The 18,730-nt window shown below is 50.0% G+C and overlaps 1 protein-coding gene and 1 pseudogene across 5 annotated transcripts in view; both read left to right on the top strand.

The window, feature by feature from the left end:
• The window catches only part of LOC147105528 (tyrosine-protein phosphatase non-receptor type substrate 1-like), a 535,426-nt pseudogene that overhangs the window by 192,344 nt on the left and 324,352 nt on the right, over positions 1-18,730 (top strand).
• The window catches only part of dnai7 (dynein axonemal intermediate chain 7), a 227,593-nt gene continuing 215,516 nt past the window's right edge, over positions 6,654-18,730 (top strand). For all 5 annotated transcript variants that reach the window (XR_015081513.1, XM_086009971.1, XM_086009968.1 and 2 more), the window contains exons 1-4: positions 6,654-6,743; positions 10,327-10,464; positions 11,516-11,662; positions 16,633-16,736. Coding sequence is in view for 4 of the 5 variants with exons in the window: in XM_086009971.1 (XP_085866097.1) it covers positions 6,735-6,743; positions 10,327-10,464; positions 11,516-11,662; positions 16,633-16,736 (398 nt within the window). In the remaining variant the exon portion in view is untranslated. The remainder of the gene's footprint in view (positions 6,744-10,326; positions 10,465-11,515; positions 11,663-16,632; positions 16,737-18,730) is intronic.

Below are 18,730 nucleotides of genomic sequence, written 5' to 3' on the forward strand. Positions count from 1 at the left end.
CCAGTCGCTCTCTCTCTTCCCTCCAGTCGCTCTCTCTCTTCCCCGCAGTCGCTCTCTCTCTCTCGCTTCCAACAACAACATGCCCTCGAAAAAGCCTCGGCACCGCCGGGCACTCCAGCTAGTCTATCTATATAAAAGGATACATCTGTCTGTCTGTCTGTCTATCTGTCTGTCTATCTGTCTGTCTGTCTGTCCTTCGGTGTGTCTGTCCGGCTATACACTCTAAAGTTATAGAGCGTACCTATGCGTGCGTTACATCAAAAGAAAGCTTACGGTTCCGGAACGGTCGTAAGCGTATTTACGTTTTGGCGAGACAAAAATTGCGCCCGTGGTATCCAAAAAACATTCAAAATTCCGCTCATTAGCATCTCATTATCCGCTCATTAGCATCGGGTGACGTCGAGGTCGACCAATCGTACGGTCGAGCAACCCGACGGTCGACCAATCGCTGCGTGGTGGGGGTGGGTTCCTGGCGCGTGCGGGCGGGCCCTCTTAGAGTCGAGTGACGGGACGATTGACCAATCCTATGCTTCGGTGACCTGACGGTCGACCAATCGGTGCGAGTGTGGGCGGGCCTTATCGTTCTGGACTGAGGTGAGTCGCCGCCATCTTGATTCCAAACTTTTCTTTTCCCCGCTTTCTGCGTCTTTAAAAAAAAAAGTTGCTTTTAAAACACATATTGTTTTTTTAAAAAGTTAATTACTTTCTAAATCTTTTATCTAATCTCATTAATTTTCCTACCTTTCCCCGTTTTTGCAGGTAGGCCTCGAAGCCTGGGCGTCTGTTACCAGCCATGCTGGACCCTAGGCAATTGTTTTGTGGCAAGCTCCTCCCACCCCTCACCCCCCACCGGGCCCGATTCTGAACCAGCGGCCAGCCATCTTGGTAAAGGCTGGCTGCGGCTTCATTCGCGCTCACGCTGCACGGCGCACGCGCACCTCCACACAGAGCGCGGCCAGCGGGAAGCGAGCAGGTTAGCGGGGGGGGGGCGGGCGGGGCTCGGGAGGGGAGCGGGAGCGGAGAGGGTTACCCCGGCAACCGGGCTCGCCAGCCGCAATCGGCCGTCTCAAGCCGCTGAGGCCCGGTCCCGGAGATCGGGAGGCGGAGAGGGGAGGAGGGTTACAAAGGCAACCGGGCCCGGCCAGCCGCAATCGGCCATCTCAAGCCGCCTCAGGAGGGCGGGGCTCGGGCTGACCGGGGCGCTGCGCTCGGCATGTCAGTGCGTGGGGCGGCATGGAGCTCAGCGGAGCCATCGCCGGCAGAGGGGAGAGGGTCTGCTGGCTCCCCCATCCCTTTCTCCCCCCCTCCTCTCCCCCCTCTCCCCCTACCCTCCCCTCCTCCCCCTCCCCTTTCCCCCCACCCCCCCTCCGCCCCCACTCCCCTTTCCCCCCTCCCCCCTCCCCTTTCCCCCCTTCCCCCCTCTCCCCCCGCTACCCTTTCCCCCCCTCCCCTTTCCCCCCTCCCCTTTCCCCCCTCCCCTTTCCCCCCTTCTCCCCCTCCCCTTTCCCCCCTTCTACCCCCTCCCCTTTCCCCCTTCTACCCCCTCCCCTTTCCCCCCTTCTACCCCCTCCCCTTTTCCCCCTCCCCTCCCCTTTCCCCCCTTCTTCCCCCTCCCCTCCCCTTTCCCCCGCTTCTCCCCCCACTTCCCCCTCCCCTCCCCCCCTTCTCCCTCCCCTCTCCTCCCCCCTCCCCTTCCCCCCTTCTCCCTCCCCTCCCCCTCCCCTTCCCCCCCTTCTCCCCCTCCCCTTTCCCCCCCTTCCCCCCTCCCCTTTCTCCCCCCATCCCCCTCCCCTTTCTCCCCGCCTCCCCTCCCCTTTCCCCCCCTTTCTTTGCCCCCTCCCCTTCCCCCGCTTCTCCCCCTTCCCCCGCTTCTCCCCCCACTTCCCCCCAGTCGCGCGCTCTCTTCCCCCCAGTCGCTCTCTCTCTTCCCCCCAGTCGCTCTCTCTCTCTTCCCCCCAGTCGCTCTCTCTCTCTCTTCCCCCAGTCGCTCTCTCTCTCTCTTCCCCCAGTCGCTCTCTCTCTCTCTTCCCCCCAGTCGCTCTCTCTCTCTCTTCCCCCCAGTCGCTCTCTCTCTCTCTTCCCCCCAGTCGCTCTCTCTCTCTCTTCCCCCCAGTCGCTCTCTCTCTCTCTTCCCCCAGTCGCTCTCTCTCTCTCTTCCCCCAGTCGCTCTCTCTCTCTCTTCCCCCCAGTCGCTCTCTCTCTCTCTTCCCCCCAGTCGCTCTCTCTCTCTCTTCCCCCCAGTCGCTCTCTCTCTCTCTTCCCCCCAGTCGCTCTCTCTCTCTCTTCCCCCCAGTCGCTCTCTCTCTCTCTTCCCCCCAGTCGCTCTCTCTCTCTCTTCCCCCCAGTCGCTCTCTCTCTCTCTTCCCCCCAGTCGCTCTCTCTCTCTCTTCCCCCCAGTCGCTCTCTCTCTCTCTCTTCCCCCCAGTCGCTCTCTCTCTCTCTTCCCCCCCAGTCGCTCTCTCTCTTCCCCCCGTCGCTCTCTCTCTTCCCCCCAGTCGCTCTCTCTCTCTCTTCCCCCCAGTCGCTCTCTCTCTCTTCCCCCCAGTCGCTCTCTCTCTCTTCCCCCCAGTCGCTCTCTCTCTCTTCCCCCCAGTCGCTCTCTCTCTCTCTTCCCCCCAGTCGCTCTCTCTCTCTCTTCCCCCCAGTCGCTCTCTCTCTCTCTTCCCCCCAGTCGCTCTCTCTCTCTTCCCCCCAGTCGCTCTCTCTCTCTCTTCCACCCATCGCTCTCTCTCTCTCTTCCCCCCAGTCGCTCTCTCTCTCTCTTCCCCCCAGTCGCTCTCTCTCTCTCTTCCCCCCAGTCGCTCTCTCTCTCTCTTCCCCCCAGTCGCTTTCTCTCTCTCTTCCCCCCAGTCGCTCTCTCTCTCTCTTCCCCCCATCGCTCTCTCTCTCTCTTCCCCCCAGTCGCTCTCTCTCTCTCTTCCCCCCAGTCGCTCTCTCTCTCTCTTCCCCCCAGTCGCTCTCTCTCTCTCTTCCCCCCAGTCGCTTTCTCTCTCTCTTCCCCCCAGTCGCTTTCTCTCTCTCTTCCCCCCAGTCGCTCTCTCTCTCTCTTCCCCCCAGTCGTTCTCTCTCTCTCTTCCCCCCAGTTGCTCTCTCTCTCTCTTCCCCCCAGTCGCTCTCTCTCTTCCCCCCGTCGCTCTCTCTCTCTCTTCCCCCGTCGCTCTCTCTCTCTCTTCCCCCCGTCGCTCTCTCTCTCTCTTCCCCCCGTCGCTCTCTCTCTCTCTTCCCCCCAGTTGCGCTCTCCCTTCCCCCCAGTCGCTCTCTCTCTACCCCCCCAGTCGCTCTCTCTCTACCCCCAGTCGCTCTCTCTCTACCCCCCAGTCGCTCTCTCTCTACCCCCCAGTCGCTCTCTCTCTACCCCCCAGTCGCTCTCTCTCTACCCCCCAGTCGCTCTCTCTCTACCCCCCAGTCGCTCTCTCTCTACCCCCCAGTCGCTCTCTCTCTACCCCCCAGTCGCTCTCTCTCTACCCCCCAGTCGCTCTCTCTCTACCCCCCAGTCGCTCTCTCTCTACCCCCCAGTCGCTCTCTCTCTACCCCCCAGTCGCTCTCTCTCTACCCCCCAGTCGCTCTCTCTCTACCCCCCAGTCGCTCTCTCTCTACCCCCCAGTCGCTCTCTCTCTACCCCCCAGTCGCTCTCTCTCTACCCCCCAGTCGCTCTCTCTCTACCCCCCAGTCGCTCTCTCTCTACCCCCCAGTCGCTCTCTCTCTACCCCCCGTCGCTCTCTCTCTACCCCCCAGTCGCTCTCTCTCTACCCCCCAGTCGTTCTCTCTCTTCCCCCCAGTCGTTCTCTCTCTTCCCCCCAGTCGTTCTCTCTCTTCCCCCCAGTCGCTCTCTCTCTACCCCCCAGTCGCTCTCTCTCTACCCCCCAGTCGCTCTCTCTCTACCCCCCAGTCGCTCTCTCTCTACCCCCCAGTCGCTCTCTCTCTACCCCCCAGTCGCTCTCTCTCTACCCCCCAGTCGCTCTCTCTCTACCCCCCAGTCGCTCTCTCTCTACCCCCCAGTCGCTCTCTCTCTACCCCCCAGTCGCTCTCTCTCTACCCCCCAGTCGCTCTCTCTCTACCCCCCAGTCGCTCTCTCTCTACCCCCCAGTCGCTCTCTCTCTACCCCCCAGTCGCTCTCTCTCTACCCCCAGTCGCTCTCTCTCTACCCCCCAGTCGCTCTCTCTCTACCCCCCAGTCGCTCTCTCTCTACCCCCCAGTCGCTCTCTCTCTACCCCCCAGTCGCTCTCTCTCTACCCCCCAGTCGCTCTCTCTCTTCCCCCAGTCGCTCTCTCTCTTCCCCCAGTCGCTCTCTCTCTTCCCCCCAGTCGCTCTCTCTCTTCCCCCCAGTCGCTCTCTCTCTTCCCCCCAGTCGCTCTCTCTCTTCCCCCCAGTCGCTCTCTCTCTTCCCCCCAGTCGCTCTCTCTCTTCCCCCCAGTCGCTCTCTCTCTTCCCCCCAGTCGCTCTCTCTCTTCCCCCAGTCGCTCTCTCTCTTCCCCCCAGTCGCTCTCTCTCTTCCCCCAGTCGCTCTCTCTCTTCCCCCCAGTCGCTCTCCCCCTCCTCTCTCTCTTCCCCCCAGTCGCTCTCTCTCTTCCCCCCAGTCGCTCTCTCTCTTCCCCCCAGTCGCTCTCTCTCTTCCCCCCAGTCGCTCTCTCTCTTCCCCCCAGTCGCTCTCTCTCTTCCCCCCAGTCGCTCTCTCTCTTCCCCCCAGTCGCTCTCTCTCTTCCCCCCAGTCGCTCTCTCTCTTCCCCCCAGTCGCTCTCTCTCTTCCCCCCAGTCGCTCTCTCTCTTCCCCCCAGTCGCTCTCTCTCTTCCCCCCAGTCGCTCTCTCTCTTCCCCCCAGTCGCTCTCTCTCTTCCCCCCAGTCGCTCTCTCTCTTCCCCCCCAGTCGCTCTCTCTCTTCCCCCCGTCGCTCTCCCTCTTCCCCCCGTCGCTCTCTCTCTTCCCCCCCAGTCGCTCTCTCTCTTCCCCCAGTCGCTCTCTCTCTTCCCCCCAGTCGCTCTCTCTCTTCCCCCCAGTCGCTCTCTCTCTTCCCCCCAGTCGCTCTCTCTCTTCCCCCCAGTCGCTCTCTCTCTTCCCCCCAGTCGCTCTCTCTCTTCCCCCCAGTCGCTCTCCCTCTTCCCCCCAGTCGCTCTCTCTCTTCCCCCCAGTCGCTCTCTCTCTTCCCCCCAGTCGCTCTCTCTCTTCCCCCCAGTCGCTCTCTCTCTTCCCCCCAGTCGCTCTCTCTCTTCCCCCCAGTCGCTCTCTCTCTTCCCCCCAGTCGCTCTCCCTCTTCCCCCCAGTCGCCCTCTCTCTTCCCCCCAGTCGCTCTCTCTCTTCCCCCCGTCGCTCTCCCTCTTCCCCCCGTCGCTCTCTCTCTTCCCCCCAGTCGCTCTCTCTCTTCCCCCCAGTCGCTCTCTCTCTTCCCCCCAGTCGCTCTCTCTCTTCCCCCCAGTCGCTCTCTCTCTTCCCCCCAGTCGCTCTCTCTCTTCCCCCAGTCGCTCTCCCTCTTCCCCCCAGTCGCTCTCTCTCTTCCCCCCCAGTCGCCCTCTCTCTTCCCCCCAGTCGCTCTCTCTCTTCCCCCCAGTCGCTCTCTCTCTCTCTTCCCCCCAGTCGCTCTCTCTCTCTCTTCCAACAACAACATGCCCTCAAAAGACCCTCGGCACCGCCGGGCACTTCAGCTAGTAAAAGTATAAAGGGGTGCTTATAGAAAATATAAAACATTACTGCACGCAGCTATTGAAGTTGAGTCAATTACAGCATTTAAGAAGGAATTAGTTAAACACTTGAAGAGAAAAATATGAAAGGGTATGAGGAGAGTGTAGAGAAATGGAATGGGAGCAAGTAGCTCCAATATCGAACTAGTACTATCACAATTCACCACTTGGTCGCTTTCTGTGCTGCAATTTGTACGATTCTATAATCTACATGTAGAAAAGCCTTGTGTATAACACCCGTCTGCCACACTGCAAAGTGTCACACTTTTGCACACATGCCAAGTATGTGTTGGGCCTGCACCTGATTGACTTAAATGGCATATTCATAAAATAACAACATAATATTCTTTAAAAATAGAAAGGAAACAGTCGTGTCCTGCTGGTTTCGATGATCTTGATAACCTGGCCAAGGGGAGGAGCCGGGTGTTTACAAATAGCTGCCAGTCTTGAGAAACTTCCCTCTGGGGAAGTAGCAATTAACATCTAATTGACTTCAAAGTGTGCCTATTTGGACAACTCATCCAATAGGAGTAGCTGAGCTGTGGTGTTAAAGGGACAGGCCAGAATCAACACCGCTCCAGCTTTACAGCGAAACATCACGAGTGTGCTCCAGGACCAGGACTATCACGTGCAATGCCATGGGAGATCAGCTAGTGCCTTCAACATTTATTTTGCTTGCAATAAAATGTATACTGATTTAAAACGCAAGATTGGTAGACAAAGAAAATCGGTATGTTTCCTGCCGATTATATGCATTTGAGTTAGATAAAAGTCTATGATAGTGCACATTATGCATGGTCTGTTCAGAGGAGTTGAGTGAATCATCAAACAATCTTTCATTTAAATACTTTCTTCTGAAGTATTAGCAAATTATACTCGGTACTGATGAAATCTAAATTATATATTCGGCTAACTTTTTTTAAAATGTAGCTAATATGCACTTGATTTTGTTTTTGCCTCAAACAGGATAAGGCACGTAAAGAAAATGAACTGCCTGAACTTTTCCAAGTTTTGGAAAGAAATAGGCTTGCTGTTCAGAAGCAGCAAAAAAATCTTAGAGAAATGACCAAGGTAATGTTTCTCAATATTGTTGCCTAGTCTAGGCTTGTATTTCCTTGAGTGTAGAAGATTAAGGAGTGTTGATAAGGTAATCTTGAATGCAGTGGTGTTACAAAATAGCTTTTTATATAAGATTGAGGTGTTTAAGATGATTAAAAAATTTGATAGGGAGAAACTATCTCCTCTGGTGGGGGGAGGCCAGAACAAGGGGGCAGAACCTTAAAATTAGAGCCAGGCTGTTCAGGGGTGATGTCAGGAAGCACTTCTTCACACAAAGGGTGGTGGAAATCTGGAACTCTCTCTCCCAAAGAGCTGTTGAGGCTTGGGGGAATCAATTAAAAATGTCAAAACTGAGATTGATAGATTTTTGTTAGGTAAGGGATATGGAACCAAGGCGGGTAGATGGAGTTAAGATACAGATCAGCCATGATCTAATTGAATGGCAGAACAGGCTCGAGGGGCTGAAAGGCCTACTCTTGTTCTTGTGTTCCTTTATCTTTAGATCATGGGATGGCATGGGATTCCCTAACCCTTTCCCTTGACAATAATGTTACTTTTTTTGGGGGTTCCCATTTAATTATTTTTGTTTTTCTCACTCTCTTTAGCTTACTCCTCTGGCAACGCGTCATTCCCAGCTGAAGTGATTGGCAGGTAGCCTGCTCCCAAAACCTCTGACCAGGAGGAGTTACACAGGAGCAGCCTGGCAATGACATCTCTGCTGATATTCCTCTATTCCTGTGGGCAAAAGTCTAGACTGAGATTTTACGAGTGGTCAGTGGGTGGGATTAGTGGCGGGTTGGGTAGGAAAGTGTTTTTTTTTTGACAGCGGGTCAGGAACCCGCCGCAACGCGACTTTCCCAATGTCGGGTCTGTCAACGCTGAGCAGACCCGACCGGCAATGGTGGGCGACCCAATTCAAATCATTAGCTAGTTGACAGATCATTAACAGGCTTTTTATCTTACCTTTTGACTTTAACTGCATGACCATGGGAACCACACTGTTCGGGGACCACGGCTGTCAACCTGAGGCATGAGTTTCGTGGCCATTGCTCCAGCTGATTCCTTGAAAGCTTCAACTGTACAGTAAAAGCTCCCACCTGACAGATCATCACTTTCCTCAGCCACAAGCTGTTTCTCAGTCCAGTTCCAGCACAGATTCTGCAGGCTTTCCACTTTCCACTTTCCACTCTCCATTCACTCTCACCTCATTGGAAGAATTCTCTCACCATTGACAGATCGCTTCTGTCATCTCTACTTCACCTGCCATCTATTCCATCAACATGGATGCCCTTTATACTGTCTCAACTTGGTCCTCAGTATCTGCCCACGATCAGCCCCATCACCAGCAGCACCAGGCACACCAGCAGCACCAACAACAACACCAATCTTCTGCGCAATCACTTGGTGCTGCACAGGACAGAGGGCATCAGCACATTGCTGCCCGGGAGGGCAGGGAAGGCCTCACCATGGCCAGATTTACTTCACTTGATGCTGTACACCCTGGCTGCCACATGATGTGTCAGGTGGGCACCACCCCACACCAACACCAGAAAGCATCCTTACAATGTCCAAGCCATTCCTTTCACACTCACCACCATTGTGGGGGTACCATTATGTCGCACCATTCACTGCAACTCACTAAGCCACTTCCAAAGGTGCACACAAATCTGTCTACTGAGATCATTGAAAGGTTTGCGGCACTGCACCCAGGTCCTCCTGACGACATCCCTGCTTGTGACCTCCTCTGCAATGTGCAACCAGGCTGTGTTGGTCTCCGGGGAGGTCTCTTCCGCCCATGGGACCCTGCATGCTGTGACTCCCTGCATAAGCATATGGAGGGAGTCATGGGAGAACCTGAGTGCAGCCCTGCACCTCTGTGCAGTGATTGTCAGTGTTTGTAGCACTTCAGTGTTGTAGAACACTGACAGCACAAACATCAAAAGGCCGCCATGATCCCTTTAAGGAAACCGGCTGATGATGTGTCATGAATGACGTCACCAGACCCACTTCCTCTATTTGGGCCGGGTAACGTGCTGGGCGGGCTTAACAAGCCCTATCGACGTAAATTCATTTTCCAGAGCGGGATGGAGCTAGCAGTGGGGCCCGGACCCATTGAGGTGAGTAAAATGCCGGCCCTTGTCTTTGACAAAAAGAAAAAAAAAAGACTTGCATTTAATAGCGCCTTTCATGACCTCAGGATGCCCCAAAGTGCTTTACAGCCAGTGAGGTACTTTTGAAGTGCAGTCACTGTTGTAATGTGGGAAACGCGGCAGCCAATTTTGTGCACAGCAAGCTCCCACAAACAGCAATGTGATAATGACCAGATAATCTGTGTTTTAGTGATGTTGGTTGAGGGATAAATATTGGCCAGACAACACGGAGAACTCCCTTGCTCCTCTTTGAAATAGTTCCATGAGATATTTTACGTCCACCTGAGAGGGCGGATGGGGCCTCGGTTTAACGTCTCATCTGAAGGATGGCACCTCCGCCAGTGCGGCACTCCCTCAGCACTGTACTAGAGTGTCAGCCTGGATATTATGCTCAAGTCTCTTGAGTGAAACTTGAACTCACGCCCTTCTGACAGTCAGGAACAAATCTGCATCAACCATACGAGAACTCTGGGCACAAACCCACATCCAACCCCCTGTAAAGCAGAGTACTGGCTCAAGAGGTTTACATTCATGGTAATTCACAAATCCTGCAGTCGTTTAGTTTCAAATGGTCTCTGAACTAGAATAACTTAAATACAGAAGTTGTGTTTGCAAGATTTTCTTTACGGGTTGTATGTACATCTATGCGCGGAAGGATCACATTGAAAAATGGGATGACATGAAGTTGGATGACTACATTTATTTGAACAAGAAATAATGATTGTTCAAGTAAAAGGTAGAAATCTGTATTGCTTGCAGTGGTGTCAGCCATGGCTCAGTTGGTAGCATCCTTGCCTCTGAGTCAGAAGGAGCACAATACAGTGCTGAGGGAGTGCTGCACTGTCGGAGGTGCCATCTTTCAGATGAGACGTTAAACCGAGGCCCCGTCTGCTCTCTCAGGTGGACGTAAAAGATCCCATGGCAATATTTCGAAGAAGAGCAAGGGAGTTCTCCCCGGTGTCCTGGCCAATATTTATCCCTCAATCAACATCACTAAAAACAGATTATCTGGTCATTATCACATTGCTGTTTGTGGGAGCTTGCTATGCACAAATTGGCTGCCGTGTTTCCTACATTACAACAGTGACTACACTTCAAAAGTACTTCATTGGCTGTAAAGCGCTTTGGGACGTCCGGTGGTCGTGAAAGGCGCTATAGAAATGCAAGCTCTTTCTTACAGCAAAAATGTATTAGCTATGGGAAATAAAAGGACCATCTGCAGACAAAGTGACTGGGTAGCATCATATATTTCATTGGAGCGATGCTTTTTATTTATTTTTTAAACTCAGATCAAATTAATATCTAATTTGAAGATAAATGCATTTCGCTTCTTTTAAATCTGCCGCATCGCGGATTAGGCTATATAGATATTTTATTTAAATGAACAAAGTTGCAATAAGTAGCTTACTGTTGTAAATAGTTGCTGTTTGGTTCTGTTCCCTCAGTGGCATCGTTACATGAAGTGCGATGGAACCCCCGATCCGACAATACCTCAGGAGATTAATACCTTCATAAACCTTTTCAAAGAGGATCCCAATGTAGCCATAAAGTCTTTGTTTGAAGGAGGTAGAACAATATTACAGGTAAGCACTTAGCTTAATAAACATTTTAATCCTTAGACTGTTGTCAGGTCCAAAGAAGTTTCTATCTCTCTGGGCTAACTGGTTTAGTTTGTTTTCATCTCATGCAATGTGACACTGGAACACACAATTATATTACAATAATGAACATAGGAATTGCTAGATGAAAAAAGACCACGGACCATCTAGTTCGCCTTCTGCCACCCTGGGAGTCACTCCATGACGATGGCGTTGTTGACTAATCATAGCAATCAATCTCTATCAATGAGTCTACAAGAGACCCAGACACGAGGCGAGGAAAACCCCAGTGGTGGAGAGCTTTGGGAACCAGAGGTCCAAAGTCACCTTTTTTCTCCCCAGCACACTACACTCACCGCACGTCATGCCTCAAATTGCTCGTATGTTGTATGAAGCTAATTGAATGTCGGGTTTAGCTTTATCACCATAATACTAATCCGGTGCAATAAAAAAATCCCTTAATTGCATTGTCACAAAAGCACATGTTTTTCAAATTATATATGTAGATCAGTTCCTAGAATGATAATTTGGATGTAATTGGTAAGAAAATACAGTTTTTAACTCCTCATGGAGACAACTCAATGCTACGATATCTACAAGGAATTCTGGTGTTTGATGGAAACTTGGTCATTGTGATCCCAACACAGTTAATCCCCCTTTGTGCTGCTGTTGTCCCTATCTGATTTTTAGAAGCTATTGCCATTCCCCCTCCTGTGGTTCCAACACTTCCCCCTTTCTTAATGCATGCTTCATCAACATCTCATTTCCCCCTCCAGACTCTTCCTTTAAATTAGCACTGCCCCTTTCTGTTGCTGGGTTCGAGGTTTCCCACCTGCCTTTGCACGAGTGAAACTGTCCTACAACTTACTTCTGGAACTACATTTTCACAATGTTGTGTTTCCCCAGATTATTCTCTTTCGTAATATTTTGAACCATTTTCTTTAGACGTTAAAAGCATTTAACTAAGACTTTTGAGTGCTGTATAATGGAAAAACTTTTAAAATCTGCCCTGTGACTTTCATGTAACGTGTTGCAGCTTTTAGATGAATTGGAAATGTTACTAAGCAACACTCCACCTGACGAGTTGCCTGAGGCGACTGCGGCCCAGTATCAACAGACCATCTGGGATCTTCAGGATCTCCTCTCCAACACAAATGATAAAGCAACTGATATCCTCCTACAGGTAGATGCATCAGAAAATTACTTTAGACTCATAAGTGCAACAAAAACACACGTGAAACATTGCCTGTCTGGGCTGACCAAAACCAGTTGCTGGCTAATCCATTGATGATGAGCTAGCTAAGGTATGTCGTGCTATCTGACATTTCTGGGTTAGAACAAGTGATGACTTCTGCGTTGCGCTGATCACAACCAAACAAAACTCACTGTGGCAAACGATGTTGAATATTACCTAATTAATGACCGCCTACTGCAGGGCTTACTGAGACTGGGCACCAATAATCTTTAGCGGCTTATATGAGATGTGAATAAGAGGAACAGTTAATACAAGTTTTGTTATGTTCAGAAATTATCTGTTTTTTGATACATATGGAAAGTAGGATGGTGGTGAATAAGAGATGAGAAAAAGCTTGAGGTACTGTCTTGTCCTGAAGTAAAATTAAGCTAATTTACAATCAGGACCATGGGAGGAAGCATGAAGAAAAGGGTAGCATCTGGTAAGGCATAGTGTATCACATAGGGGATGGTGGTTGACGTAAGAAAACTACTAGGCACTTGGTCTAAGCATTAAACAAAGCTTTAATCAACTGTTTTACAACATGGAGATCTAGTTGTGTCCTTCACTAGTTCCTGTTAAGAATGTCCTGCGCAAGCTGGGCCCGTGCCCGAGTATTTATACTCTCCCTGGACAGCTCCACCTGCAGGCTGCTCAGTATTATTTCATAAGTCTTTCTTTCATGAATGACTGATTCATGTCAGTGGTGTAGTGGTTATGTTCCTGGACTAATAATAGAAACATAGAAGATAGGAGCAGGAGTAGGCCATTCGGCCCTTCGAGCCTGCTCCGCCATTCAATGAGATCATGGCTGATCATCCAAATTCAGTACCCTGTCCCTGCCTTCTCCCCATATCCCTTGATCCCTTTAGCCTTAAGAAATATATCCAACTCTTTCTTGAATATATTTAATGAACTGGCCTCCACCACCATCTGTGGCAGAGAATTCCACAGGTTCACCACTCTCTGGGTGAAGAAATTCCTCCTCATTTCAGTCCTAAATGGCTTACCCCTTATCCTTAGACTATGACCCCTGGTTCTGGACTCCCCGGCCATCAGAAACATCATTCCTGCATCTAGTCTGTCCAGGCCTGACAGAACTTTATAGGTTTCGATGAAATCCCCTCTCAATCTTCTAAACTCCAGTGAGTATAAGCCCAATCGACACAATCTCTCCTCATATGTCATTCCTGCCATCCCAGGTATCAGCCTGGTGAACCTTTGTTGCACTCCTCCTTCCATGGCAAGAACGTCCTTCCTCAGGTAAGGCGACCAAAACAGCACATAATACTCAAGGTGCGGTCTCACCAAGGCCCTGTACAACTGTAGCAAGACATCCTTGTTCCTGTACTCGAACCCTCTTGCTACGAAGGCTAACATACCATTTGCCTTCTTAACTGCCTGCTGCACCTGCATGCTTACCTTCAGCGACTGGTGCACAAGAACACCCAGGTCTCTTTGCACTTCCCCTTCTCCCAATCTATTGCCATTCAAATAATAGTCTGCCTTCCTGTTTTTGCCACCAAAGTGGATAACCTCACATTTATCCACATTATAGTGCATTTGCCATGTTTCTGCCCAATCACCCAACCTGTCCAGATCGCACTGGAGTTTCACGACATCCTCCTCACAGCTTACCCTCCCACCCAGCTTTGTGTCGTCTGCAAATTTGGAGATATTACATCCAATTCCCTCGTCCAGATCATTAATATATATTGTGAACAGCTGGGGTCCTAGGACCGATCCTCGCGGTACCCCACTAGTCACTGCCTGCCACTCGGAAAACGACCCGTTTCTTCCAACTCTTTGCTTTCTGTCCGCCAACCAGTTCTCTATCCAAGTCAATACCTTGCCCCCAATCCCATGTGTCTTAATTTTGCACGCTAATCTCTTATGTGGGACCTTATCGAAAGCCTTCTGAAAGTCCAAATACACCACATCCACTGGTTCTCCCTTATCTATTTTACCAGTTACATCCTCAAAAAATTCCAGTAGATTAGTCAAGCATGATTTACCTTTTGTAAATTCATGTTGACTTTGTCCGATCCTGTCACTACTTTCCAAGTGCTCTGCTATTACATCTTTTATAATAGACTCTAGCATTTTCCCCACTACCGATGTCAGGCTTACCGGTCTATAATTCCCTGCTTTTTCTCTACCACCTTTTTTGAATAGTGGGGTAACATTAGCTACCCTCCAATCCATGGGTACTGTTCCAGAGTCTATCGAGTTCTGGAAGATGACCAGCAATGCATCTACTATTTCTAGGGCCACTTCCTTAAGTACCCTGGGATGTAGACCATCAGGCCCTGGGGATTTATCGGCCTTCAGTCCCATCAATTTTCCTAACACCATTTCCCTACAAATACTGATTTCTTTCAGTTCCACCCTTTCATCAGACCCTATGTTCCCCGGCATCTCTGGGAGGTTATTTGTGTCCTCCTTTGTGAAGACAGAACCAAAGTATGAATTTAGTTGGTCTGCCATTTCTTTGTTTCCCATTATAAATTCCCCTGATTCTGACTGCAAGGGACCTACGCTTGACTTCACCAATCTTTTTCTCTTCACATATCTATATAAGCTTTTACAGTCAGTTTTTATGTTCCCTGCGAGCTTACTCTCATATTCTATTTTCCCTTTCTTAATTAATCCCTTTGTCCTCCTTTGTTGAATCCTAAACTGCTCCCAATCCTCAGGATTATTGCTTTTTCTGGCCAATTTATGTGTCCTTTCCTTGGATCTTATGCTATCCCTAATATCCCTTGTTAGCCATGGTTGAGTCACCTTTTTTGTTTTATTTTTATGCCAAACTGGGATGAACAAATTCTGTAGCTCATCCATTCGGTCTTTGAATGTTTGCCATTGCCTATCCACTGTCAACCCTTTGAGTGCCATTCCCCAATCAATCCTACCCAACTCACTCCTCAGACCATCGTAGTTTCCTTTATTTAAATTGAGGACCCTAGTCTCTGAGTCAACTACTTCATTCTCCATCTTAATGAAGAATTCGATCATATTATGATCGCTCCGACCCAAGGGGCCTCGTACAACAAGATTGCTAATTAATCCTTTCTCATTACATAATACCCAGTCTAAGATGGCCTGATCTCTGGTTGGTTCCTCGACATATTGGTCCAGGAAACCATCCCGTAAACACTCCAGGAATTCCTCCTCCATAGTATTGTTACTAATTTGGTTAGCCAAATCTACATGTAGATTAAAGTCACCCATGATGACTGCTGTGCCCTTATTGCACGCTTCTTTAATTTCCCTTTTAATGCCATCCCCAACCTCCGCCTTACTATCTAGAGAATATGGGGTCGATTTTCCCGAAGCTGTCGGGAAGAAGGCAGGACTACAACTTTCGGGTTTTAGACCCGCCCACTGCGACGTCCGGCGAATCCGCGCGATTTTCCCTTGATTGACCTTGTTGAGCCCACCCAGTGGGCTCAGCAGACCAATTAAGGGCCACCCGGCAACAGGTGACGTCACAGACTGCAATTTCATCTCTCAAGAGTTCTTGACAGATGAAATATCAGTGTTTCACAGCTGTTTGAAGCTGTGAAACACTGACAGTCTGAGTTCGAAGCGGAGTCCTTCTGCACAGTCTCAGTTAGAACTCTCAGCAGCACTCAAAGCTGAAGGCTGTCACTTTTCACAGATCGCAGCCGTTCAGCTTTAAGTGCCAGCTGAGTGATGGGCTCCCGACGGCTATAGGAAGAAAGGTTGTTAAGGTAAGTACAGGTAAATAAAAGTTCTTTACACACTTTAGACCCACCAAACACACTTACCTTTGCACGCATGCACCCATCACTCACCTGAGCACCGACATCGCGACCCCTCCAACTCCTTCAACCCGACGGCCAGCCTGCTCTAACCTGGCGTGGTTTGGAGCCGTCGGGAATCCCACACGAAACCCCTCAAAATAGGGATTAGGCTAAAAACTGCCTGTTAACTACCTGTTAACAGGCAGTTAATTGGTACTAACCCCTTCCCGCCTGGTTTCGGCGGGTCACATTGCGGGGCGGGTACCCGCCGGCCCTGAAACTTACGTGGGGCGGGGTTTTGGGCGGGATGGTGTCGGGACCCCCAAATTCTGGATTTGCCCCCCCCCCCCCCACACGCCTGAAACCCTGCCTGACGGCTCCAGGAAAATCGACCCCTATGAGTTCAAATCCCATGATGGCAGTTTGAGAATTTGAATTCGGTTCTTCTTTAAACCTGGAATTAAAAAACTAGTGTCAGTAAAAGTGACCATGAAACTGCCATGAAGTTGTCGAAACTCAACTGGTTCACTAATGTCCTTTAGGAAAGGAAACCTGTCGTCCCTACCCGGAATGGCCTATATGTGACTCCAGACCACTGAGCTGTACAAGAGCAACCAGGGCTAGGCAATAAACGCAGGCCTGGCAAGCGAGGCCCACATCCCGAGAATGAATTAAAAATAATTATAATGCATTAGCAAGATCAGCGTCTATAATCTTGTTTTTAAAAGGAACTTGGCCTGGAGTTGCACTCTACGTAATTTGCCGGGTGAATTGCTCTGAAAAAAACCAGCACAATCGAGCGGAAACTCCAGCCCCAGGTCTTCATCAAAGTTTAAAACGACACAGAGCGCTTTGGGTTGTTTTTGTCATGTTACTGTCTTACTGGGGTTACGGGGATAGGGTGGGATATGTATAGGGGTTACGGGGATCGGGTGGGATATGTGTCGGTGCAGGCTCGATGGGCCGAAATGGCCTCGATCTGCACTGTGGGGTTTCTGTGATTCTGTGATTCTGTGAAGTGACATGATGCTGTACTTTGATGCTCGTCATTTTGTAATGTATTTGTATACCAACGAGAGGATTTGGCAGACACTTTTTCATGCACGCGCTGCTCCACTGCATATTTGTTTTAAAAATGAAATTTTTTTTCAGAAAGCTATTGACCTTGTTGACATTGAGACTGGAAACATGCAGGAAGTAGTTACTGATGAGAACATCACTCTCTGTTTGTGGGCAAATTTCAACAAAAATCCCAGGTAAACAGACTGTTACTGGCGAATGTAAAGGTCTTTCCCACTGAAGCCTGGGAGTGGGGGAGGAAATACTATTGTGGGGGGTGATGATTTTTACACTGACTTAACTGCCGTGCAGAAAATTGTAGCCTGTGCATTAACGCTAACTTGAGCAATATTAATGCTAGTTTACAAATTCCAGCATAGGTTTAATATGATACCAAAAACATGAACTGAGCCAATGATTGTGTGGGCCGATACATTTAACTTGCTAAAATGCAAATTTTGAATGGTTATATATCAGACTCAGACCAGGTCCTAATCTAAGGGTTCCTGACCAGAGAGAGTAAATGTGGCAGTTCCATCTTTAGCTGACTTGCCCAGTTTGTAGTATGTGATGGAAATTTTTTTTAAGTGCCCCGGATAAGTAGGCAGCCTTTAATGCTGAGTCTATATTTAAGTTATATTTAAAATAATAGCACAAGAATAAGGAATCAATAAACATCTGCAAAGCAGTTGAAAACATTTAGGGGGCTAAAGTTGGTTGATTTGCGCCTCCCATTAGCGCCCTAAGAGGGTGCTAACGGGGCGCAAATCAACTAGCGTCTGGGCACGGCTCCGCTAACGCCTCCCGCGAAATTTAGTGGGAGGTTAGCGGCAACCATTAGCGCTGACGTCAGCGCTGTGCGCAGCGCCCTGGCTGTAATATTGTTTGGCGCCCCCCGACTTACCGCCGGACGCTATGTCCGCCGGGGTCAGGGGGGCCTACCTGCGGCCGGGGTGGCGCTAGTTAAAGGGGAGGTGGCGGGCGGCCATTTTTGTTTGCCAGCACTCGCGATTCCTGGTAGCGCAGCTGGGCGCTAGGACGTGTTGCGCCAGGCCCCTCCCCTTTAATAAGGGGAGGAAGATCTGCAGTACCGCGGTACATAGTGCCGCGATATTGGCTCGCAGCGCCCTAAGAGGGACGCGGGGTGCTTCCAGTAGCGCCCCTCCTCCCTCTCGGGGTGTTACCTGGGAAAATCGGCCATGGGGGTGCTAACTTTTTCAGGGCACCAAAGGGGGCGCTACCCAATTTTTACCCCTTACTGTTTCTTAGAAGATCGTGCAGTGTGTCACATGGATGAACTGTTCAACAAAAAGTCGACTAGGTCGCATTCAAAGAAGAACTTCATAAAATGAAGTAGCAACAGAAAATGCTGGAAATACATAGGATTACATTGGACATACAGCACAGAAACAGACCATTCGGCCCAACCAGTCCATGCCGGCGTTTATGCTCCACTCGAGCCTCCTCCTGTCTTTCCTCATCTAACTCTATCAGCCTAACCCTCTATTCCCTTCTCCCTCATATGCTTGTTTAGCCTCCCCTTAAATGCATCGATACTATTCGCTTCAACCACTCCCTGTGGTAGCGAGTTCCACATTCTCACCACACTCTGGGTAAAGAAGTTTCTTCTGAATTCCCTATTGGATTTCTTGGTGACTATCTTATATTGATGGCCTCCAGTTTTGTTCTTCCCCACAAGTGGAAACATTCTGTATTCACTCTATCAAAAACTTTCATAATTTTAAACTCCTCTATTAGGTCACCCCTCTGCTTTCTTTTTTCAAGAGAAAAGAGACCCAGCCTGTTCATCCTTTCCTGATGGGTATAACCTCGCATTTCTGGTATCATCCTTGTAAATCTTTTTTGCAACCTCTGCAGTGCCTCTATATGCTTTTTATAATATGGCGACCAGAATTGTACGCAGTACTCCAATTGTCGTCTAACCAAGGTTCGATACAAGTTTTGCATAACTCCCCTACTTTTCAATTCAATCTCTCTAGAAATAAACCCTAGTGCTTGGTTTGCTTTTTTTATGGCCTTGTTAACCTGCGTCGCTACTTTTAGTGATTTGTGTATTTGTACTCCGAGATCCCATTGTTCCTCTACCCCACCTAGATTCATATTTTCCAAGTAATATGTGACCTCCCTATTTTTCTTACCAAATGTAATACCTCTACCAAAATGTGACAGG

The sequence above is a fragment of the Somniosus microcephalus genome, chromosome 17 (assembly GCF_052327205.1).
Source record: "Somniosus microcephalus isolate GS21.2 chromosome 17, FLI_Smic_1.0, whole genome shotgun sequence".
Classification (NCBI taxonomy): domain Eukaryota; kingdom Metazoa; phylum Chordata; class Chondrichthyes; order Squaliformes; family Somniosidae; genus Somniosus; species Somniosus microcephalus.